The following is a 25,260-nucleotide window of genomic DNA, read 5'->3' as shown; positions in this document are numbered from 1 at the left end:
GGGAAATACTAAAAAAAAGTCATTTATTTACTGCCTTTTGGTGAGAAGAGAATGTTTCAAGTTAGAGGATTTGTAAATAGGCTTCAGAGTTCATAAAATTAAGACTGCAGAGGGAAATGGGAAGTGTGGATATTTGGTGAAGCAGATTATCCATTGCCTAAATCAGAGACTGCTAAAATAATGTATCTATTCCCTTGGAATTACCAACTCAGATTTTCAGGAAAGTAGAGCTCTACCCCCTGCCTTTTCCCTTCCTCCAGTCCTCTTTCTGATGATCCTTGATCCTGAGTCACTCTCATGCTATATGGGTTATTACTTGACACAAAACCTCCAGAGATAAACAATATAGCCCTTTTGGCAACTCCCTTACAAAACTTGTTTTCGTTATTTTAAATTTTGTTTATTCGTTTTTTAATTTAAATTCAATTAACATATAATTCACAGATAGTGTATTATTAGTTTCAGAGGTAGAGTTCAGTGATTCAGCAGGTGTACATAACACCCAGTGTTCATTACATCACATGCCCTCCTCAAGGCTGGTCAACAGTTACCCCGTCCCCCCATGCACCTCCCCACCAGCAACCCTGTTTGTTTCCTAGAGTTCTAAGAGTCTCTTATGGTTTGTCTCCCTCTACGTTTTCATCTTATTTTACCTCCCCCCCCCCTTACTCTATGTTCATCTGTTTTGTTTCTTATATTTCACATATGAGTAACATCATATGATAATTGTCTCTCTCTGATTGACTTATTTCATTTAGCATAATACCCTCTAGTTCCATGTGTGCATTATTGCAAATGGCAAGATTTCATTCTTTTTGATAGCTGAGTAATATTCCAGTGTGTGTGTGCGTGTGCACACGCATCTGTGTGTGTGTCTATCCTCTTCTTGATCCATTTATCTGTTGATGGAAATTTGGGCTCTTTCCCTAGTTTGGCTGTTGTGGACATTCCTGCTATAAACATTGGGGTGCAGATGCCCTTTGGATCACTACATTTGTATCTTTGGGGTAAATACCTAGCAGTGCAATTGCTGGGTCATAGGTAGCTCTATTTTCAACTTTTTGGGGGAACCTCCATATTGTTTTTCTAGAGTGACTGTACAAGCTTGCATTCCCACCAACAGTGTAAGAGGGTTCCCCTTTCCCCCCATCCTCACCAACATCTGCCATTTCTTTTTTTTTTTTTTTTTAAGATTTTTAAAATTTATTTATTTGTCAGAGAGAGAGAGGGAGAGAGAGCAAGCACAGGCAGACAGAATGGCAGGAACATCTGCCATTTCTTGACGGGTATGAGGTGGTATCTCATCATGGGTTGTTTGTTGTTGTTGTTGTTTTTTTTTTTAAGATTTTATTTATTTGATGGAGAGAGTACAAGTAGGAGAACAGCAGGCAGGGGGAGAGGGAGAAGCAGGTTCTCCACTGAGCAGGGAACCTGACATGGGTCTCGATCCCAGGGCCTTGGGATCATGACCTGAGCTGAAGGCAGCTGCCCAACCAACTGAGCCACCCAGGCACCCCTCATTGTGGTTTAGATTTTTATTTACCTGATGCCAAGTGATGTTGAGTGTTTTTTCGTGTGTCTGTTGGCAATTTGTAAGTCTTCTTGGGAGTAATGTCTGCTCATGTCTTCTGCGCATTTGTTGATTGGATTATTTGTTCTTTGGGTATTGAATTTGATAAATGCTTTATAGGTCTTAGATACTAGCCCTTTATCTGATAAGACATTTGCAAATATCTTCTCCCATTCTCTGGGTTTTCTTTTGGTTTTGTCAACTGTTTCCTTTGCTGTGAAAAGGCTTCTTATCTTGATGAACTCCCAATAGTTCATTTTTTGCCTTTGTTTCCCTTGCCTTTGGAGACATGTCTAGTGAGAACTTGCTGTGGCAGACGTCAAAGATGTTGCTGCCTGTGCTCTCCTCTTGGATTTTGATGGATTCCTGTCTCAAATTGAGGTCTTTCGTCCTTTTTGAGTTTATTTTTGTGTGTGGTGTAAGAAAATGGCCAGGTTTCATTCTGTGTGTGACTGTCCAATTTTCCCAGCACCATTTATTGAAGAAACTGTCTTTTTTCCATTGGATATTCTTTCCTGCTTATCGAAGATTAGTTGATCATAGAGTTGAGGGTCCATTTCTAGGTTCTCTATTCTGTTCCATGTATCTGTGTGTCCGTTTTTGTGCCAGTAGCATACTGTCTTGATGATTACAGCTTTGTAATACAGCTTGAAGTCCGGAATTGTGATGCCACCAGCTTTTGTTTTTTTTTCTTTTTTTAAAGATTTTATTTATTTGACAGACAGAGATCACAAGTAGGCAGAGGGACAAGCAGAGAGAGTGGGGGGAAGCAGGCTCCCTGCTGAGCAGAGAGCCAAATGTGGGACTTGATCCCAGGATCCTGAGCTGAAGGCAGAGGCTTAACCCACTGAGCCACCCAGGTGCCCCAGTTTTGCTTTTCTTTTTCAACATTTCTCTGGCTATTCAGGGTCTTTTCTGGTTCCATACAAATTTTAGGATTGTTTGTTCCCATTCTGTGAAAAATGTTATTGGTATTTTGATAAGGAGTGCATTGAATGTGTAGATTGCTCTAGGGCATTAACATTTGAACAATATTTGTTTTTCCAATCCATAATCATGGAACATTTTTCCATTTCTTTGTGGTCTTCCTCAATTTCTTTCATGAGTGTTCTATAGTTTTGAGAGTACAGATCCATTGCCTCTTCCATTAGGTTTATTCCTAGTTATCTTATGGCTTTGGGTGCAATTGTAAATGGGATCAGATTAAGGATCAGTTCCTTAATTTCTCTTTTTCTGTCTCATTGTTAATGTATAGAAATGCAGCTGATTTTTTTGCATTGATTTTATATCCTGCCACGTTGCTGAATTCCTGTATGAGTTCTGGCAATTTGGGGGTAGAGTCTTTGGGGTTTTCCACATAAAGTATCATGTCATCTGTGAAGAGTGAGAGTTTGACTTCTTTGCCAATTCAGATGCCTTTTATTTCTTTTTGTTGTCTGATTGCTGAGGCTGGGACTTCTAGTACTATGTTGAACCACAGTGGTGATAGTGAACATCCCTCCCATGGTCCTGACCTTAGGGGAAAAGCTTTCATTTTTTCTCCATTGAGAATGGTATTCTCTGTGGGCTTTTCAAAGATGGCTTTTATGATACTGAGGTATGTTCCCTCTATCCCTACACTGTGAAAAGTTTTAATCAAAAAAGAATACTGTACTTTGTCAAATACTTTTTCTGTATCTATTGAGATGACCAAATGGTTCTTGTCCTTTCTTTTATTAATGTAGTTTATCATTTTGATTGATTTGCAGATGTTGAAACACCCTTGCAGCCCAGGAGTAAATCTCTCTTGGTTGTGTAATAAGCCTTTTAATGTACTGTTGGATCCTATTGGCTAGTATCTTGGTGAGAATTTTTGCATCCATGTTCATCAGGGATATTGGTCTGTATTTCTCCTTTTTGATGGGGTTTTTGGTTTTGGGATCAAGGTAATGCTGGCCTCATAGTATGAGTTTGTTTCCTTCCATTTCTGTTTTTTGAAACAGCTTCAGAAGAATAGGTGTTAATTATTCTTTAAATGTTTGGTAGAATTCCCCTGGGAAGTCATCTGGCCCTGGACTCTTGTTTTCTGATTACTGCCTGAATTTCCTTGATGGTTATGGGTCTGTTCAGGTTTTCTATTTCTTCCTAGTTCATTGTTGATAGTTTATATGTCTCTAGGAATGTACCCATTTCTTCCAGATTGCTAATTTGTTGGCATATACTTGCTCATAATATGTGTTTTATAATTGTTTGTATTTCTTCAGTGTTGCTTGTGATCTCTCCTCTTTCATTCGTGATTTTATTTACTTGGGTCCTTTCATTTTTTTTGAGAGGTATGGCCGGAGGTTTATCAATTTTATTAATTTTTTTCAGAGAACCAGCCCCTAGTTTTGTTGATCTGTTCTACTGTTCTTTTGGTTTCTATTTCATTGATTTCTGCTCTAATCTTTATTAATTCTTTTCTCCTGATGCGTTTAGACTTTGTTTGCTGTTCTTTCTCCAGCTTCTTTAGGTATTAGGTTAGGTTGTATATTTGAGACCTTTCTTGTTTCCTGAGAAAGGCTTGTATTGCTGTATACTTCCCTCTTAGGACCACCTTTGCTATATCCCAAAGTTGCGTTTCCATTAATTTTTAAAAATTCTTCTTTAATTTCTTGGTTGACCTGTTCATTATTTAGTAGATGCTTTTTAACCTCCACGTATTTGATTTCCTTCCAAATTTCCTCTTGTCATTGAGTTCAAGTTTCAAAGCATTGTAGTCTGAAAATATGCAGGGAATAATACCAGTCTTTTGGTTCTGGTTGAGACTTGATTTGTGACCCAGTATGTGATTTCTTGTGGAGAATGTTCCATGTGCACTCAAGAAGAATGTGTATTCTGTTACTTTGGGATGGACTGTTCTGAATATATCTGTGAAGTCCATCTGGTCCAGGGTGTCATTCAAAGCCCTTGTTTCCTTGTTGATCTTCTGCTTATATGATGTGCCCATTGCTGTGAGTGGGGTATTAAAGTCCCCTACTATCACTATATTATTATCAATGTGTTTCTTTAATTTTGTTACTAATTCGTTTGTATAATTGGCTGCTCCCATATTAGGGGCATATATATGTGCAATTATTAGCTCTTCTTGTTGGATAGACCTTTTAATTATTGTATAGTGTCTATCCTCATTTCCTATTACCTTCCTTGGTTTAAAATCTAATTTGTCTGTTATAAGGATTCCTATGCCAGCTTTCTTTTGATGTCTATTAGTGTGATAAATGGTTTTCTGCCCTCTCACTTTCCATCTGGAGCTGTCTTTGGGTCTAAATTGAGTCTTTTATAGATAGCATATCAATGGGTCTTGCTTTTTTATCCAATCTGATACCCTGTGTCTTTTGTTTGGGGCATTTAGCTCATTTACATTCAGAGTAACTATTGACAGATATGAATTTAGTGCCTTTGTGTTATATAAGTGAAGTCATTCTTTCTGTATATTGTCTCTGTTCTTTTCTGGTTTGTAACTTTTGGATTCTCTCTTCACTTAAAGGGTCCCCTTTAAAATTTCTTGTAGGGCTGGTTTAGTGATCACAAATTCTTTTCGTTTCTGTTTGTCCTGGAAGCTCTTTATCTTTCCTTCTATTCTGAATAATAACCTTACTGGATACAGTATTCTTGGCTGCATATTTTTCTCATTTAGCACCCTGAATATATCATGACAGTCCTTTCTGGCCTGCCAGGTCTCTGTGGATAGGTCTGCTGCTAGGCTTATGTTTCTACCATTGTAGGGTAAGGACCTCTTGTCTGGAGCTGCTTTCAGGGTTTTCTCTTTGTCTCTGAGACTTGTAAGTTTTACTATTAGATGATGGGGTGTTAACCTGTTTTTATTTATTTTTATAGGGGGGGCTTCTCTGTGCCTCCTGGATTTTGATGCCTGTTTCCTTCCCCAAATTAGAAAAGTTCTCTGCTATAATTTACTCCTATATACTTTCTGCTCCCCACCCTTTCTCCTTCTGGGATCCTAATTATTCTAATATTGTTTTGTTTCATAGTATCTCTTCACTCTCGAATTCTCCCCTTGTATCCAGTAGTTGTTTATCTCTCTTTTTCTTGGTTTCTTTATTCTCCATCATTTTGTTTTCTGTATCACACATTCTCTCTTCTGCCTCATTTATCCTAGCAGTTAGAGCCTCCATTTTTTATTGCATCTTATTAATAGTATCATTAGTATCTTTATAATAATTATTCTGAATTCTGGCTCTTATATTTTACTTACATCCATATTAATTGGGTCCCTGTCAGTCAGTATTGCTTCTTGTTCTCTTTTTTGGGGTGAGTTTTTCCATCTTGGCATTCTGTCCAGAGAAGCATAGATGAACAAGAGAACAAAATACTAAAATAGTCACAATGACCCCAGAGAAATATACACTGAACAAATCAGAGGAGACCAGAAATGGAAAAGAAAAAAGAGAGAGGGAGTGAATATAATCAGACAAGTGAACAGAACAGAGCAATACACTAGATCCCAGGTGTACTTTGGTCTGTTTGTTAGAAGAAACTAGATCTCAAAATTGTAAAGAAAGAAAAACATATACATACAAAAATAAAATTAAATACAATGAAAGGATAGAATGTAACTATAAAAATGAATATTTAAAGACTTAAAAAAAGAGTTGATAAAATAAGAAATAAGTTGAAATGGAAGAAAGGGGAAAAATTAAAATTGAAAGACTAAAGCATTGTGAGAAAAAAACTCATGAATTCTGTATACTCTTTTTCCTTAGCACTGGAGTTTTACAGTTGTCATTGATGGGTAAACTTGGTCTTAGCTGGATGTTCTTATTGATCTTCTCCGGGAGGGGCCTATTGTTCTGATTCTCCGGTGTCTCTGCCCCGGGGCAGAAATGCACCAAGGGGTCAGGCTAAGTAACCCAGTCCAGATCGCTCTGTGTGGCTTTTGTTCCCTAAAGGCTTTCTGCACTGCTTTAGAGGATGAGAATGAAAATGGCAGTCTCCCAATCTCCGGCCCTTGGAGCCAAAAGCTCACTACCCTCACTCCTCAGTGCACCCATCCTCAAGGAAAAGCAGTCATTACTCCTGTCTCCCTGGTGTCCATCTACTCTCTGTGCTCACCCAACCTGTGACCAAGCATTTTTATCTAGGCATGTGACCCCGTTTCAAGTCTCCAGACTCTGTAGACTCCTGTGGCATGCACCCATGCTTCCTCCTGGGGGAGAAAGGGAGTTCTTGCCTTGGTTCTGAGGCTTGCTGGGTCCCTGCTCAGAGAGCAATTGCCCGACCTTGCTGGTTTGCAGTTTATGGCAACCCCAAGCTGAAAGCCCACGCCTGGGCTCACTGATTGCAGCTGGGTTCCCCACTCTGATATTTGGGAACTCTGCTGCACTCAGGTATGCCCAGTCTGCTGGTGACCTCGGGGATCCTGAGACCATGCTGTCCCACCTAGGATTCTGCCCCACTGCACTGCCTGAACACCTTTCAGGCAGGGACATTCCCAACCAGAACAGACTTCTAAAAGTTTCCATTTTGTGCTCCACTACTTATTACTTTTCAGTATCCAGCTGATGGAGGCCCCCTCCCCCTGCAGTTTATCTTCCAATATATCACTCAGATTCACTTCTCCGAACCTCCTACCATGCAAAAAGTGGTCACTTTTCTATTTGTAGTATTATAGCAGGTTTTTTTTTAGATCTCCAGTCAAGTTCACAGTGTTCAGAATGGTTTGATAGCTAGCTAGCTGAATTCCAGGGACTAGACAAAACTAGCATCCCCTACTCTCTGCCATCTTCCTTCCTCTCTCCCAAAACTTCTTTTCCCAAAAGAAAGCTGTGTACTCTTTATTTATTTATTTATTTATTTTTTTGCTGAATAAAGCATGAAGATCCAGCATAAATTCATTATCTTCTTATACCTCATCTGGCTTATATGTGAATTACAAATTTAATTATATCTACCATTACTTTCAATTTCCCTATCTAGCATTAAATTCTCATAATAAAATAGTTTGAAAAGCAGAATTGCTAAGTCTGGATAATGTTTAAGGGATCTGGCTTATATTGTCCCTTTGTGGTATTGTGGTTTTCTCTCCTAGTATGCTTTGTTATAAAAGGAAGAATGTATATATATTTACTTTGAAGGGGGATATATAATTTATAGAAATTCAGATCCCTTTTCTCTTTCCAGATATTAACATAAAAATTTAGGCTCCTTTTAGTGTAGGGTTACTTAGAGCACACTCCCCACATCCTCCCTGATTACATGCATTCTTTTATTAAAGAATATTTATTGAATATTTACTCTGTGCCAGACACTGAGATAGGCACTAGGAATATAAAGATGATTAAGACATGTATTTGTAGTAGAAACTTGTAAGCAACTTAAACATCTGTCAGGAGGGTACTGGTTAAATAAAGTACAGCACATTCAATAGTAGACTATTACTTAGCTGCTAAAAATAATGAAGTTCATTTTATATTGATATGGTACAATCTCAAAGCTTTGTTCAGGGACAAAATATAGGTCTATAATATATGACCACCTGCATAACAAAAAAAATATGTATACATCTGTTACACACACACACACACACACACACACACACACACACACACCTGTTGGACTAGGTTGTGGAAAAATTCAGGAGAAACTATAACAAGGGCTTAGGAAAAAATTGGATGCCTGGAGGACAAGGGTAGAGGAGGGAAACTTATTTCTCATTGTATACTTTTCTGAGCCTTCTGTATTTGAACTATATTCATTAACTCCCTATTCAAAAATAACAAATTTTAGAAGAAAAAGGTAGTCCCACCCTCAGAAACCTTAGTGTATAGGACAGACAGATATGTAAGAAATAATATAATAATAAATACAATATATATTGTGCATTACAGTAAAATATGTACCTGAAAGAAGGGAGAAGTCATTTTTATCTAGAGTCGCAATGGATGGGAGATCAGGGAGTGCTTCATGGAGGAGGTTACTTGAGGAGTAGTAACAGATTAAGGGTTGACTGGTTTTTCCCTGATACTCTGAGGAGGAACAGCAGCAGCACAGTTATAAATAGAAGACATAACCATCTCCTGGAACCTGTTAAACTTATGTTTACTACTACAGAACCCAATGCTAATTCTTGGTATATCTGCCAGCTCCAATTCACCAGCACTTGAATTATATATACATTTCTGACCTTCCCTTCCTCCTTCAATCTCTTCCTCCCTCCCTCTCTCTCCTGGTCTACCCCTTTCCCTCTTTTTTCCTCTCCCTCTCTCCCTCTTTCTCTCTTTTTTGTAGTAAGAGAAGGGTATGTATATCAACAAGTTATGATTCAGTAACAATTACATTAATTTTTTTTATTCGGTAAAGTTGTAAGTAAATCCACACTGAAAGAAATACCAGGTATTGCTTAGAATTGTGTGCTAGCTCACATGTCCAGTAATATACCTATTGTCTGGGCATGCTCACATGAACAGTCTTCCCATAGGTGGCAGAGTTACTTCTTTTGAATGGAGCCAATCCCTTACTTAGAAGTGACAGTGGAAAATGTGCTGTGGATGAGGCCAAAGATTCATGTATGAAGCGTCTCCTTGAGAAATATATTCCTAAACACCAAAAACATCTCCTTACATCAGGTAAGATTAAACTGTTCTGTTACATCTGTTTATTATATTCATAGAGAGTTACAGAAATTGAATTTAGAATTATAGAAAGTAAGTTTCATTTCCTTCTTAGTTTTGAGAAAATCCAACCAGTGTGTCCTTGCTCCATTCCTTTAATGAAGCACACTGACTTGTTTGCAAGTACACATAATAGAAGGATTCTAAAAGAACAAAGAGAACAAAGAGAGATCATATCAAATGTACTTTTTCCCTAGTTGTGCATTGCAAACAGTTAAGAAAACTTCTATAAAGTTTTTTTTTTTCCCCTGACAGTTTTTTGGCTGAATAACCTGATATGATGTAAATTGTATTTGGCTGTATCTTTTTTGATGAGTATGGCCAGGATTGTTTATATCTATTTCTATTCCCAGTCTTTTCTTATGGCTGTATTTTTACCCTGTCATCCATTACAGTGGTAAAAATTAAACTACAAAAGAACTTGATTTATGGTTGTCAGTAAGAAGAATTTACATGCATGGCACTTTCTTTATATTCTCCTTAATCTGTCTGTTAGATTTTTTGGTAAGATCACAACCTTCTTCTGTTCAGAACCCTGCAGCGGCTCTCCATTTAATCTAGAAGAAATGTCAGTATCCTTACAGTGGCCTACAGGCCCCTGTTTTAGCTGGCAACCCTAATTAATTTCTTCTCCTACCATTCTCTATCTCTGTCACTAGACTTCAATAACACTGGCCTCCGTGCTGTTCCTCAGGTGGGCCTCCCCCACCTCCTTCAAGTCTTAGTTCAAATGTGATCTTCTCAGGGAGGCTTAGACCATCCTATTTAATGCTGCAACCTGCTTCCTTCCTACCCTCACTGTATTAGTTATCTATCACTATGCAATAATTACTCGAAGTTTAACATCTTAAAACAACAAACATTTATTATCTCTCAGAGTTTCTGAGGATTAGAAGTCTGGAAGCCTTTAAAGTGAATAACCATTCTGGATTAGGGTCTCTTATGGGTTGCAGGCAAGTTCTTAGTGAGGGATGGTCATCTTGAGGCTCAGTTAGGACAGGAAAATCCACTTTCATGCTCACTCGAGTGGTTCTTGGCAGGCCTCATTTCCTCAGTGCTTGCTAGCTAGAGGCTTCAGTTGCTTGCTACATGAGCTTTTTCCACAGGTCTGCTGACAGCCTGACTCAGAGGAAGTGATCAAGAGAGAGAATCCACCCAAGACAGAGGCTTCAAGCTTTCTGTAACTTAGTCTTGGAAGTGATACACAACCAGTTCTGCCACATTCTATTTGTTATAAGCACCTTTTGAAAGGAATAGTATCAAAAAATTTATGAACATATCTTTCAAACTGCCACACTCATTCCAATCCCTCTTGCCCTACTCTATTCTATTGATCCTTTCCCCACAGCACTTAACACCTTCTAACACATTGGACAGTTTGTTTATTTTTTATTTTCAGTCTTTCCTCAAGAGTCTAAGCTCAATGAAGGAAAGGATCTTTATTTAGTGTGGTGATGAGTACTAAAATGCCTTATCTGCAGTAGACATTAGTAAATATTTGTTGAATAAATAGTGTGTTAGTCCTTTTAAACACAACAAGCAAATTCTTTACCTTCAAGAGATGTGTATGTGCCTCATTCACTTTCATTAAGCTATATATGTTTTTTAAAGATTTTATTTACTTACTTGAGAGAGAGAGAGCACGAGGGGAGAGCAGAGGGAGAGGGAGAAGCAAACTCACTGCTGAGCAGGGAACCAGGCATGGGGCTTGATCCCAGGGCCCTGGGATTATGACCTGAACTGAAGGAATGTGCCCAACTGACTGAGCCACCCAGGCACTCCATTAAACTATATTTTAATAAAATTTTCCCTAAAGAGGTAACTCTTTGAATACTGTTGACTAAGGACTAAGACTTGGATTAAAACACCCTACTGTATAATAAAGAAATAACATCACTGATAATTGAAGGCCACCAAGAGGTAATTAATGGTTCTTTAGAACAAAAGACTTCTTGCCCTTCTAGCCCAATCTCATCAGAAAATTAAAGGGACAGACTATGCCTTTTTGAGGCCAGGTCTATAAAAGCACATTGAGATGGATTATTATATTCATATTTATATAAACTGTACAGATTATTGCATTCATATTTACATTTCAAGCTATATGGAAAATTGCAAATATTCATTTGGAAGCAAAAGTATGTGTATTTATACATTTTTGTTTTGATAATCTGCTTAATTGCTTGACTTCTCTATTTCATGGTAGCATGCATGGTTTTGCTCTGCTGAGAGTGCTTTCCCCAGCATTTTAGCTCTTTCTCCAAATCTAGAATCTCACGTTCAACAGTGCCCACTTCTGACCTATACTTACCCAAGGGAATTTCATTCATGGAAGGAATCCCAAGCCTTTCTTCTTTGGAGATAGCTCCCACTCTTCTTTAGGGAGGCATTTTACCAAGGTGGGCTGTATTATGCTTCATTGGGTGGTTTGAATATTTCTTAAGTTAATTATCAGTTTACTTAATATAAATGAAAAAATTAGTTTACTTAAAGAATATCAAACAGTATTTGCTTTTATTTATTTATTTATTGTTTCAAAGATTTTATTTTTTTTGACAGACAGAGATCACAAGTAGGCAGAGTGGCAGACAAGAGAGAGAGGAGGAAGCAGGCTCCCTGCTGAGCAGAGAGCCCAATATGGGGCTCGATCCCAGGACCCTGGGACCATGACCCGAGCCGAAGGCAGAGGCTTTAACCCACTGAGCCACCCAGGCACCCCCAGTATTTGCTTTTAAATTTCAGTTGAAGATCTTTTAATTATGGGAATGATGAATAAAGGACTTTTCCTCATGCAATGTATTTTTGGTGCTTTTCTGTTGTAGAATATAATACATCTACTTTGGTATACAACAGGAGTTCATTCTTACTAACTTACTAACTTAACAACTTTATAAGTTAGTAAGAAATTGTAAGCAATTTCTTACTAACTTACTAACTAACTGAAAAGAATTACAGCAACATCACTAAAATTCACCACCTCAGAATTTATATGTGTAGTTTTTTTTTTTTAAGTTAGTTATACTAGGGCATAATAACTTTGAAAACTGAGATGGGCATTAAGGAAGGCACTTGATGTAATGAGCACTGGGTGTTATATACAACTGATGAATAACTGTACTCTACATCTGAAACTAATGATATACTGTATTTACTTAATTGAATTTGAATAAAATAAGATGAAAATTAAAGAAAAAAGGTTAGTTGAAAGATGCTTTCTATACAGGAGTAAAACAAAAACAAAAACCCAAAAAGCAAAAATAAAAACAAAAGCAAAGTGAGAAGGGATAAAAGCCCCTTTCTTGCTTCTAGATTCTCTTAGGAATTATGCCCCAAATGGTGGTTCCTGTAGAACCAGAAGCAGGTTTCTGTAGAACCAGAAAAAGGTTTCTGCTATTTTATTTAAAATACTTTTATTTATTTTTGTATTTTTAAGATTGTATTTATTTGAGAGAGAGAGAGAGACAAGCGATAGCAAGAGAGAGCAAGAGCAGAGGAGAGGGAGAAGCAGTCTTCCTGATGAGCAGGGAGCCAGAAGCAGGACTTGACCCCAGGACCCTGGGGTCATGACCTGAGATGAAGACAAGACACTTAACTGACTGAGCACTCAGGTGCCCCCTGTTCTTTTATTTAAGAACCAAAGTTAGGAGAAGACACACAGTCCTTTTTGCTCTTGAAAAATAATAATAACAAAATTAATAATGGAGCACTTTCTTTGTGCCAGGAAGTCCTCTGAACTTTTTACATGGATTATCTTATTTAATCCTTGAAACAATTCTATAAGATAAAGACTGTTAATACTTTCATTTTATGGAGCTGAGGCAGAAGCGTTAAGAAACTCAACCCAGGGTCACCCAGCTGCTAAGCAAATGAGTGGAAATAGAAACTCAGGAGTAGGCTTCAGAGACTGTGCTCCATTGAAGGACATTCTATGAGTCAGCCCTCCTGCATGAGGTGAATAGGTGAATGCCAGGCCTCATTGTGTACATTATAATTTGATTGCTGTCATGAAAATTATTCCCAAGAAATAAAATGTTCTTTTTCCCAGTTATATCGCTGTTAAAATATTTTTACATTTCTAGTTCATAATGTATTTAAAGAATTTTGTGTTTTTTACATATCACATCTAAGATGTTCATTCATTTATTCCTCCCTCTATTAAATAATCATTGAATACCTCCTATGTACAAGGCACTGTTTCTAGGTTTTTATCTTTTGTGGTCAAATGCATATGTAGGTAACTAATTGTACCTCTACTATTTAAGAGAGACACTAAAGTACTTTTCTTTTATTATCAGCCTAGGTATATTTTATTCAGACCATCTTTTTTTGTCTTACACATTCTCAAGAGTAGCCTTTTCCATGCATGTATGTTTCACTTTTAAGAGAGTGAAGCATTAATTCATACTAGAACCTTAATAAACTGACATATTAGGAAATGATAATCCAGTTAATTATAAAAGAATCTTTTGCCTTATTAAAGTAGTTTGTAGCAGTTGTATATCTGGATATATCTGTGGCGAATGTTAAAATAGTGAGTTTATTGCCAGTCTTTAGTTTTTGTTGGAGCATATTGCTTTTCCTATAGAAGTGTTTTCAGGTTTCTCAAGATAGTATTGGGCTTCTAAAACATAGGAAAGTTACCAATTATAGGAATGTTATATGTGCCAATTTGAATGGAAAACGTTTGCATAATTTCACTTATTTCTCTGGTTTTCTCATGGCAGAGGACTGGTGGGTTTTAGAAATCTAGAGTCTGATCATTGGAGGCTATTTTCTCTGATTTTCTCCTTTTGTTTATAGCTCAAAAGAACAGTACCGGTCCATTAGACATAGAGGATACAGACCAGCAAAAGGTATAGCTCTGTTTAGTAATAAACATGTTTATGGAATGAACCTGCTGCTTATTTTATAGATTATCAGAGTGGAAAGAAAGATGGTTGAAGCATTCATCAGGAACAGTGACTTCACCTTTGTTTTTAAGAAACTTTGGAATAATTACATGAGGATCAGAGGGTTCTGGGCTGTTAGTTTGTGAAGCAATTGAGTAAATATAGCTTATCTTGGCACACTGATGTATCAATAGCCATTTCCTTTGTCCTCCTCTTCATGGAGCCATGAGGTTTATCAACCATGTCGAATTTCCTCTGGCCTAAGCGCAGTACAAGAGCCAAAGGTGTTGATCCTTTCCTTCAAATTTATATGGTGGGCAGTTACTCTTCATCTGGTGCTTGGGTTGTGGTGAGTGAGAGGAAGCGGTCTCTCTGTTTTAATCTTCAGCCCACAATGATTTTTTCATGCAGATCAGTTTGGGAGGATGTCTGTCTTGTTTATTGTTTTTTTTTTTTTTTTAAATCTGAATCTGTGGGGGTAGGCCCCAGGCATTTGTATATATATTTTTTAAAGATTTTATTTATTTGTCAGAGAGAGAGAGACAGCGCGGGCGAGCACAGGCAGACAGAGAGGCAGGCAGAGGCAGAGGGAGAAGCAGGCTTCCCGCCAAGCTAGGAGCCCGATGTGGGACTCGATCCCAGGACACTGGGATCATGACCTGAGCCAAAGGCAGCTGCTTAACCAACTGAGCCACCCAGGCGTCCCGTCTGTCTTGTTTTTAAGTCCCTACTTCTGCTGCCCTACCTATAGTCTGTCACAGATACTAGATGAAAGAACTCTCTTAATTTAGCTCTGTCTATACAACAATGAGAAGATGAGATTGTTTCTAAAGCATTCTTCTTTGATTTTGCTTAAAGCCCAGAAAAATTAAGTAGATTAAATTTTTTTATTATGCTTTCTAGGATACTGCTAAACACTGGCAAAAACAAATTAAAATATGAAGCGGAAAATACACATTAGTATACATAATGAGTCTTAGTCTACTACATTTGTCTTTTTCTGTTAGTCTTCTTCTTTGAAATATCAGTTGTACATATCCCATCAGGCCCTGTGGTTAGATCAAATCATGTAATTGAATGAAGTAATGGTTTGATTAATCAGCAATCCTGAATTAATTGAGTATAGAACCACAGCTGAAAATTAAAGCTAACTTTTTGTTTTTTTCTTTAGAAACCAAAATTCTGTTCTAAAAATCTCATTGGGTTTGTTTGTGATGAAAATTCCAACAGACAGAATTCAGAACTTGTAAAAGTTAATGAAGGAAGCAAAGAGGGTTTATTTATAAATAAAGATGTATATGAACTTTACCAAAAAGATTCCAAAGACACAAAATTTGTTAACTCTAAGCATAAACAATCAGCGCTTCACCAAATATACTCTACTATGGGACTCCGAAAGAAGAGTCTTCAGAGTGTCAAAGGTCCTAACACAAATGTGTCTACTGATAAAGGAAGAAGAAACACACGACATAAAAGAACTCAAGTGGATGATGCAAAACAAGAAATATGCAGTCCAAGAAAGACAATACCTCTTTCTTCTTTCAGAAGAAGAAACAGATTGGTTACTGGTCAGCAAGATGATCTCCAAACCTTTGATGACCTTCCAGAAGAGTCACATAAACTTTTTAGCCCAGCTCTGTCAAGCCTGAAAAATGGATTAGGTAACAGTATTGAGGCTTGTTCAATTCCCAAAGAGACACATGCCCAGGACCTGGATTTATCAGATAATCAAGAAATAAAATTCTTAGAATCCACTGACCAAGAGGAAGCTGCTCTTTTCTCAGGACTTGGCTTACAGAAAGAAATCAAGTTACCACTTGTTACTACAGATCAGCAGCCTCACTGTCATCCAGAACAACAGCGCATTAGCCCTCATAAATCTCCTGAAAACAGTAATTCAGGTCAGAAAGGTGAGAGCCTTAAAAAGTGGGAAAATTCTTTTGCATCCTTGATAAAGGAAAATTTTAATAATGATGATGATGATTGCTTTACCTCTGAGAAGACTGTAGCGTGTAAAAGAGTGGTATGTTCTACAGGTTGCAAAAACCATTGTAACTATGATGAGAATATAATAACAAATACAGAAGAAATGGATTTTCAACAGTTTTTCCCTTCTGAAGACCATTTTTCACAGGCAAATGAGTTGAAAGCCTGCAGTCTAATACTTCTACAACAGGAAGCTGTTAATCTTTCTGATTCAGAAAAAACAATAGGTCCTGAACAACATGTTGCAAATTATGAACAATGCGCATGTGAAACTTCTTTTGATCACTCACATGGCAGTCCTGAGCATACTTTCCTAGCTTGTCCAAGAACATTTTCAACACAGGAAGCTTCAAAGTTGACTAGTCGTGTGAAGCTATTCAAAAGGCCTCAAGATTTTAGCTCTAGAGCACCAACTCCTTTAATGGATCAAACAGATATACATATTGTGGGAAAGGTAAATGAACAACATGTTGTTCAGGACCCTAAAAGGAATTACAGTGATGAAAGCCAGAAAACAAGTTCTTCAAATGGGCCTTTATCCACAGTTGTTAATTCTCAAGTAATAGAAACAACTACAGTTGAAAAAAGGAAACAAGATCTTCCAGAGAGCAAAACCATACATGATACAGTTTTTTATTCCACTGACAATATCAGTAAGGAATTGACCAATATCTCACAACTTAGACAGAAAGAAGAAAAGGAAATTTCTCATAAACCAGGTATTGGTAGTATTGCTTGCTTTGTACACACCTGTAGATTTACTTATTTTATAGAAATTTCTAACTGAATCCCACTGAACTAGCTGAACTGACAAGAATGAGGACACGTGGACTATATAATTTAGGGATACTGTTAGTTAAGTAATATTGTTGACTTTGAAAATCAAACTGTTATTATCAGAGGTTGTTGCTAAATTGATATTGACAGAATAAGCAGTATTTCTATCAATTTTTATGTTTTATGTTTTTTAATCTATTTTTTATATTTTTCTTTTTAATATGGCACTTATTTAGTATCCATTAACCTAACATTTCCATAGCAGATAACTGTTAACTCTGTTGATTTCAGTGATTCACAGTATTCCCATCAGAATTGCATCCAGCAAACTTTGTTTATTATATAAAAACATTTTTTTTAAACATTTTATTTTTAAGTAATCTCTGTACCCACCAGGGCTCTAACTCACAACTCCAAGAAGGAGAATCATACACTCTACCGACTGAGGCAGCAAGGTGCCCCCAAAATCATTTTAAAGGGTTTCATTTCCTTAAAAAATAAATAAATAAAAATAACATAAAAAATCAGTCCAGCTAGGAATAGAAACTTAGAAGAGTTATGAGGCCAGACTCTTTTCTAATCATGTAACCAGTAAGAAGAAGTGCAGCACTGAGGTTGCAAAATGTTTGTTTTTCAGATGAGGAATTAACTAATAATATCAGTGGAGATGAAACCACTATGAGAAATGGTGAGAAAAAAGAAAAAACAGATTCTGAAATTTGCACATCTAATATCCAAGAACACAAAAAAGTTCAGAATTTCAGAAAAAGGCAAAATTTCTTGAAAGCTACCTGCAGTCAAGGTTTGTATTCCTATACCTGTATAGGTAAAAGTTGACATGATCACACCCAGCAGTGCACTGTACTTCAGGAACTTTCTAAACTCTCAGATTTACTATTGGTTCTTCTCATTCACTAACATAAGATTATTTCAGCTTTTTTTTTTTAGATTGTTTTATTATAAAGTACCACATGAGAATCCATTAGTCATCAGTACATTCTTGTCATGTTTCTGCCTATGACTTCTAATTTTAAATGTTAGGGTAGGTAAGATAAACAGAGAGACAGCAAGAATTTTGAATGGGGGCAGTGCATCTGAATTATGCCGGATCCATTAGATATTTCCATTGAGCCCTTTCACCATAAGGCAAATTAAAGAATGGTCACTGGTTTCTTATTGTCAGATGAATGAACTGAGCATGCTTGGCAGTATGGACAAGTTAACCATCCTTTGACAGTTCTTGGAGCTAGTTCTGTGGTGAACAGTAGGCGAGGTCAGTCCACTTCAGGTTAAATAGTAAACACTGGAAAGTTTATTTATCTATTGTCTGTTAAGAGGTAGGAAGGACACTGGATTAGGCATCTCTGTGAATCTTCACCCGTTGTCCCCCTCTCATGTAATCTAAAGCCCTTCTTATACATCCCTCCTGTAGTGGGTTGAATAGTGGCCCTCCAGCACATGTCCATGTCTTAATCCCTGGAACCTGTGATAATATCTTATATAAAAGAGTGAATTTTACCTAAATAGAAAAAGAATCTCTGCAGATGTAATTAAGGATCTTGAGTTTCCAGAGAGTAAAAAAAAAAAATCACATACAAAGTAACTGAAAGCTGAGTATGCCTTAGTAGCATTATACTTTATTAATAAATAATGTTGATGCCAGTTATTAAATATTATCAATTAATATTTATTAATTTGTTAATGAAGTATGATGCTATTAAGAAGTATTCAGCGTTAACCACAGTGGACTTTATGAAGAAGTTTTTTGTGAAGTTAATGTGAGTTCTGTTCGTTTCTTTTCCAGTTTTTTCCAGATTTTATTTTAAAATTTCAGTTATGTGCTGTAGAAATTTATGATGACAGTAAAATGGAACAGTTTTTGAGTTTTTGCCCCAAAATGTTTTTCATGTGCCTATATTCTTTGCTACAACACACCATGAGCTAGGTGAGAAGATTTGTACCATTCACAGTAACAATTTTTGGAGAGATTTTTCCAAACTACAAGTCTACTTACAAACTACAGGTCTGCTGTTTTGGATATTACATAATTTTAAAATATATTCTCTATAAATGTATATATAACATTATATATAATATGTCTTTATTCTTCAAATAAAGAATTTCTAAGTGCAAATTTGTAAGAGCAGTATGATTTTCTCTAGATGTCAGTGGCAGACATGAAGCTGTCAGTGTTCCCTGTGATTCACATAACCAAAGAATCCATCTTATAGAGAGTAATTCTCTGAACTTTATATCTCTTGCCCTGAAACTATGTGCCTAGTTCCTAGCTTTAGGAAATAGAACAGGGAGCACGTCTTAAGGTTTAATGCAGTGGTTCTCAAACCATATTTTGCATCAGATTCACCTGGAAAGCTTGTTAAAACACAGATTGCTGGGCTCTGTTCCCAGAAAGTCTAATCATTAGGTATATTATCTATTAGTGTATTACACATTTATAAACTTGGCAGTTTAAAACAACACACATTTTTTATCTTATAGTTTCTGTAGATCAGGAATTGGCCATGGCTTAGGTAGGTCTTCTGCTCAGGATGTTTCATAGACTACAGTCAAGGTATTGGCCAAGACTGGGGTCTCATCTGAAGGCCCAACCAGGGAAGGATCCATTTTTAAGCTCACGTGGTTACTGTCAGAACTCAGTTCCTTGAGGGTTGTAGCCAGCTTGTGGTCATCCTCCATTTCTTCCTTCATGAGCTTCTCCAGTGTGTCCTCTTGGTTCTTCAAAACATGCAAGCTAAAGGTGATAGAGCAACTTTGCTAGCAAGACAGAAGATGTTACAGTTTCTTACAACCTAATCAAGGAAGTGAAATACCCTCAATATTGAGGCATTCTATTGGTTAGAAGCAAATTATTCAAGAGGAGTGGATAATACAAGGCCATAAATACCAGGAGATGGGGATCATTAGGAGTTACCTTAAAATCTGTCCTCTACAGTAGGCTTGTGGGGTGGGCTGGAGAATTAGCATTTCTAACAAGTTTCCCAGGTGATACTGATACTGCTAATCTGGGACTACATTTGAGGACTACTGGTTTAATGAATATTCTTTTCTATTTCATCACTCTAATCCTCTACTTTGCCTTCCTTGTGTCTCACTCTTAAGCTTCTCTGATGTAGTTTCTACAGAAAATAAATCTCCAGTTTCCTGGCTTGGGGATGGGGACCTTGGGTGAGAGGAATGGTTGCCAGACATTCAGGGTTAGGGAAGGGAACTAGTCCCAACTTCTGTGTATATACTTTTAGTCAATCTCCATGTTTCTAGCCCAGTTCAACGCACACTGCCTTTCACCATACTTGATGCTCCCAAGTGCTGGGTTCAGATGGGCTCTCTTCCTACTTCTTTTTGCAGGCATTTGGGTGAGGCATTTCCCCCACTTCACGAAGTTGGTTAACCCTTCTCCAGCAGTGATTTTCCAGTTACCAAAAAGTTGTTGAAGTCTTTGTCCTCTATTTTTTCCTTTTCTATTTTCCTTTTATGGTATTAAAAAAAAAATCTTTTACTATCATTTTAGCACGGTTTGGGGAGGAAATTGAGGGGAAAACATAGGTTTTTTTGTTAGTTTGGTTTTGATTTTTTTTAATCTCCGACTTAAGTCTCTGTAACTTGCGGTGCAAGGAGAAGATTTTTTAAAAAATCTTTGGATAATGATGTTGTACTGCATGCTTTTTTGAAAGAAAAAATAATCCATTGGGCCATGCTCTGGGTTTTGGTGTCTTTTGTGATCAGAAACACACTCACTGGGTTAGAGAAGAGTTATAGAAAGAGGAGTTTTATAAAATTATAATTTGTTTTAAGAAAAATTTTTCCATTGTTAAAGGACTACTGAGGGCAAAATGGGGGTAGAGCTGAAGGAAGTTTATTTGTTTTAATCAAGCTTATGATAGAGTGATTAAACAGCTGTTAGAATGAATACAAACTAATATGCTTAGATGCTCTACATTCCTTCACAAGTTAGATTTTTAAACAGTAATAGCAATGATGATATTCATGTATGTTTTGTGTAGTGCACCCTACTTAGGATATTTTGAGGAAGTTGCAGTGTATTTTCTGAGCTCCTTTGTAATGATCAGCATTTGACAGAAAAGAAACCTCAGCTTTACTTGGCAAATTTACAGAAGTGAAAACAGTTGGGATCAATAAGAGGAATGCCAAAGGAGAAAGCCGGCTTCATTTGGCTGCCAGAAGAGGAAATTTGTCTCTGGTGAAGGCTCTAATAGAATCTGGAGCAGATGTGAATCTAAAAGATAATGCAGGTTTGGATTCTTGAAATTTTAATTGTGTTTATAACTTGAAATTACTGAAATATACATTTCATCCACCCTACCCCAGTTCTCATGCTGGCTGCTAACTTTGAACTCTCTTTTTAATAATATATTATTTAGTTGAGTAGTTAAATTTATCTTGGTTTTCATCCATTGCTAAAATAACCTCCTCTGAAACAGTTTTTAACATACATGTGGGAGCATTCAGAGGAAGTATACAGAATGGGGAGTAAAGAGAGCTTTATTTAGGTCTTTTTCTCAGAGATCTTAATACTAAACTGTCACTTTGGAGAGAGTGCCAGTTTTTTTTCCCATTTCCCTATCCCTTCTCTTTTTCCTCTCTTTTTAATTATTTGTTGTTTCTCTCTTTCCTTATTTTTATTTTCAGCCTCCATTTTTAAATTGATCTGACATTTTGCTCAAGCACAAAATAATCTTGTGTGAGGAGTTAACAGAGGGAAAAACTCAAAGATTGATTTCAAGAATATTATGTCATTTTAAAGAGATATATGACAATGCAGGGATACAAATGGGGAAGCAGACTTGATCTTACTCTATTTTAATATCTGAGTTGAGACAAATTGACATTAGTATTTACTCTAGTCCCTGTGAGTCTTCTGTTTTGGCACTTGGATCGATAAATATTTTTTATGAGATTGGTTTATCAAAATTGAAACATTTCGAGGCCATGGTTTTCAATATTATTTCTTGTCTGATACTTAATATATACATTTGAATCAACATAGATATCCATTGTATTAGGGCAAATAAAATTAATAATGAAGTTATTACATGAATGTTGATATATAGGCAGCAGCTTCTGTTTTTTTTCTTTTTTCCTTTTTTAGGTTGGACACCACTTCATGAGGCATCTAGTGAGGGATCTAATGATATAATTGTAGAGTTGTTAAAAGCTGGTGCTAATGTTAATTGTGAAAATCTAGACGGGATTGATCCCTTACATGATGCTGCTGCCAACAATCATTTAAAGGTACAGTGCACATCAGATTGGTTTCCTATTACTTTTTCTTAGAAAAATGAGTGAAGAAAATGAAGGCATTTTAAACTGAACACTAAAGTAATTCCTTAAAATAAATGATTTTTAAAACCTACTTAAAATTTTAAATGAAGATAGGATGTTGTGTATGAACTGGAAAATCATATTAACTAATGAATTGTTTTTCCATTGTCTTTTCCTCATAAAATTCATGTAACTCAGAATAAAATGAAATATCTCAGGGTAAATGTAGGCTATAAATCTAATACATTCCATTTTTAATTGTATTAAATGATTTGCTCTTGTGTGTAAAAGATCTAATTATAGTGATAATATAAGTTGACAGATTTTTTTTTTTCTAACTCAGAATTTCTCCGTGGGTTTAAGTTTCAAAGAAATGGATAAAAATGCATGTTCCTGAGGGTTTGTTATATATTTTTCTCCTTTGTTTTTCTTTTTTTTTTTTTTTTTTTTAGAGGTGAAGAGGTGAGCTTTAATTTTTATTTTTTCAGCATAACAGTATTCATTATTTTTGCACCACACCCAGTGCTCCATGCAATCTGTGCCCTCCACAATACCCACCACCTGGTGCCCCCAACCTCCCACCCCCCACCCCTTCAAAATTCCCAGATCGTTTTTCAGAGTCCATAGTCTCTCATGGTTCACCTCCCCTTCCAATTTCCCTCAACTCCCTTCTCCTCTCCATCTCCCCTTGTCCTCCATGCTATTTGTTATGCTCCACAAATAAGTGAAACCATATGATAATTGACTCTCTCTGCTTGACTTATTTCACTCAGCATAATCTCTTCCAGTCCCGTCCATGTTGCTACAAAACTTGGGTATTCATCCTTTCTTTCTTTCTTTTTTTTTTTTTTTTTTTTTTTATCCCCAGGGGTACAGGTCTGCGAATCGCCAGGTTTACACACTTCACAACACTCACCATAGCACATACCCTCCCCAATATCCGTAACCCCACCCCCTCTCCCAACCCCCTCCCCCCATCAACCCTCAGTTTGTTTTGTGAGATTAAGAGTCACTTATGGTTTGTCTCCCTCCCAATCCCATCTTGTTTCATTTACTCTTCTCCTACCCCCTCGACCCCCCATGTTGCATCTCCTCTCCCTCATATCAGGGAGATCATATGATAGTTGTCTTTCTCCGATTGACTTATTTCGCTAAGCATGATACCCTCTAGTTCCATCCACGTCGTCGCAAATGGCAAGATTTCATTTCTTTTGATGGCTGCATAGTATTCCATTGTGTATATATACCACATCTTCTTTATCCATTCGTCTGTAGATGGACATCTAGGTTCTTTCCATAGTTTGGCTATTGTAGACATTGCTGCTATAAACATTCGGGTGCATGTGCCCCTTCGGATCACTATGTTTGTATCTTTAGGGCAAATACCCAGCAGTGCAATTGCAGGGTCATAGGGTAGTTCTATTTTCAACATTTTGAGGAACCTCCATGCTGTTTTCCAGAGTGGTTGCACCAGCTTGCATTCCCACCAACAGTGTAGGAGGGTTCCCCTTTCTCCGCATCCTCGCCAGCATCTGTCATTTCCTGACTTGTTAATTTTAGCCATTCTGACTGGTGTGAGGTGATATCTCATGGTGGTTTTGATTTGTATTTCCCTGATGCCGAGTGATATGGAGCACTTTTTCATGTGTCTGTTGGCCATCTGGATGTCTTCTTTGCAGAAATGTCTGTTCATGTCCTCTGCCCATTTCTTGATTGGATTCTTTGTTCTTTGGGTGTTGAGTTTGCTAAGTTCTTTATAGATTTTGGACACTAGCCCTTTATCTGATATGTCATTTGCAAATATCTTCTCCCATTCTGTCAGTTGTCTTTTGGTTTTGTTCACTGTTTCCTTTGCTGTGCAAAAGCTTTTGATCTTGATAAAATCCCAAAAGTTCATTTTTGCCCTTGCTTCCCTTGCCTTTGGTGATGTTTCTAGGAAGATGTTGCTGCGGCTGACGTCGAAGAGGTTGCTGCCTGTGTTCTCCTCGAGGATTTTGATGGATTCCTTTCTCACATTGAGATCCTTCATCCATTTTGAGTCTATTTTCGTGTGTGGTGTAAGGAAATGATCCAATTTCATTTTTCTGCATGTGGCTGTCCCAATTTTCCCAACACCATTTATTGAAGAGGCTGTCTTTGTTCCATTGGACATTCTTTCCTGCTTTGTCGAAGATGAGTTGACCATAGAGTTGAGGGTCCATTTCTGGGCTCTCTATTCTGTTCCATTGATCTATGTGTCTGTTTTTGTGCCAGTACCATGCTGTCTTGATGATGACAGCTTTGTAATAGAGCTTGAAGTCCGGAATTGTGATGCCACCAACTTTGGCTTTCTTTTTCAATATTCCTTTGGCTATTCGAGGTCTTTTCTGGTTCCATATAAATTTTAGGATTATTTGTTCCATTTCTTTGAAAAAAATGGGTGGTACTTTGATAGGAATTGCATTAAATGTGTAGATTGCTTTAGGTAGCTTAGACATTTTCACAATATTTATTCTTCCAATCCAGGAGCATGGAACATTTTTCCATTTCTTTGTGTCTTCCTCAATTTCTTTCATGAGTACTTTATAGTTTTCTGAGTATAGATTCTTAGTCTCTTTGGTTAGGTTTATTCCTAGGTATCTTATAGTTTTGGGTGCAATTGTAAATGGGATGGACTCCTTAATTTCTCTTTCTCCTTTGTTTTTCTTAATCAGACAGCTGTCACAAAAGAAAATTACACAAAAGAAAATTATTTCAGTAACACTGAATTTCAAAACTAAACCTTAAAATCATTAAGATTTTTAAACTCCTTTTTGACAAATCTGAGCAGAAGACTTTTATCAATAGACAATGCAGACATCAGGAATAATCACTGGCTTTGAAAAAATAGTGAAGGAAACCAACACCAATAACAACTATATAAAACCAAAGTTCATATAAAAAATACCTTGAACCTCTCACTAAAACCAATTTATCTGTCTCTAGATATTTTTAAGGCCCTGGTGATTTTTTATTAATTTTATGAAAGCATATCCCCACTGTTTTTAGCCTAAAGGTAATCATGTAAAGAAATAGTATTGAATTTATGATTTGCAGCAATAAGAGATTA

General features: G+C 36.9%; 1 protein-coding gene across 2 annotated transcripts in view; it reads left to right on the top strand.

Moving 5' to 3' along the window:
- ANKRD31 (ankyrin repeat domain 31) overlaps positions 1-25,260 on the top strand; it is a 155,205-nt gene that overhangs the window by 68,309 nt on the left and 61,636 nt on the right. For both annotated transcript variants that reach the window (XM_047730792.1, XM_047730791.1), the window contains exons 12-17: positions 9,027-9,174; positions 14,020-14,072; positions 15,280-16,813; positions 17,509-17,673; positions 21,005-21,142; positions 22,000-22,142. In XM_047730792.1, the coding sequence (XP_047586748.1) occupies positions 9,027-9,174; positions 14,020-14,072; positions 15,280-16,813; positions 17,509-17,673; positions 21,005-21,142; positions 22,000-22,142 (2,181 nt within the window). The remainder of the gene's footprint in view (positions 1-9,026; positions 9,175-14,019; positions 14,073-15,279; positions 16,814-17,508; positions 17,674-21,004; positions 21,143-21,999; positions 22,143-25,260) is intronic.

This window comes from Lutra lutra, chromosome 5, assembly GCF_902655055.1.
Source record: "Lutra lutra chromosome 5, mLutLut1.2, whole genome shotgun sequence".
NCBI classification, from domain to species: domain Eukaryota; kingdom Metazoa; phylum Chordata; class Mammalia; order Carnivora; family Mustelidae; genus Lutra; species Lutra lutra.
The sequence above is the reverse complement of the archived record's forward strand: the minus strand, read 5'-3'. Positions and strand labels throughout refer to the sequence as shown.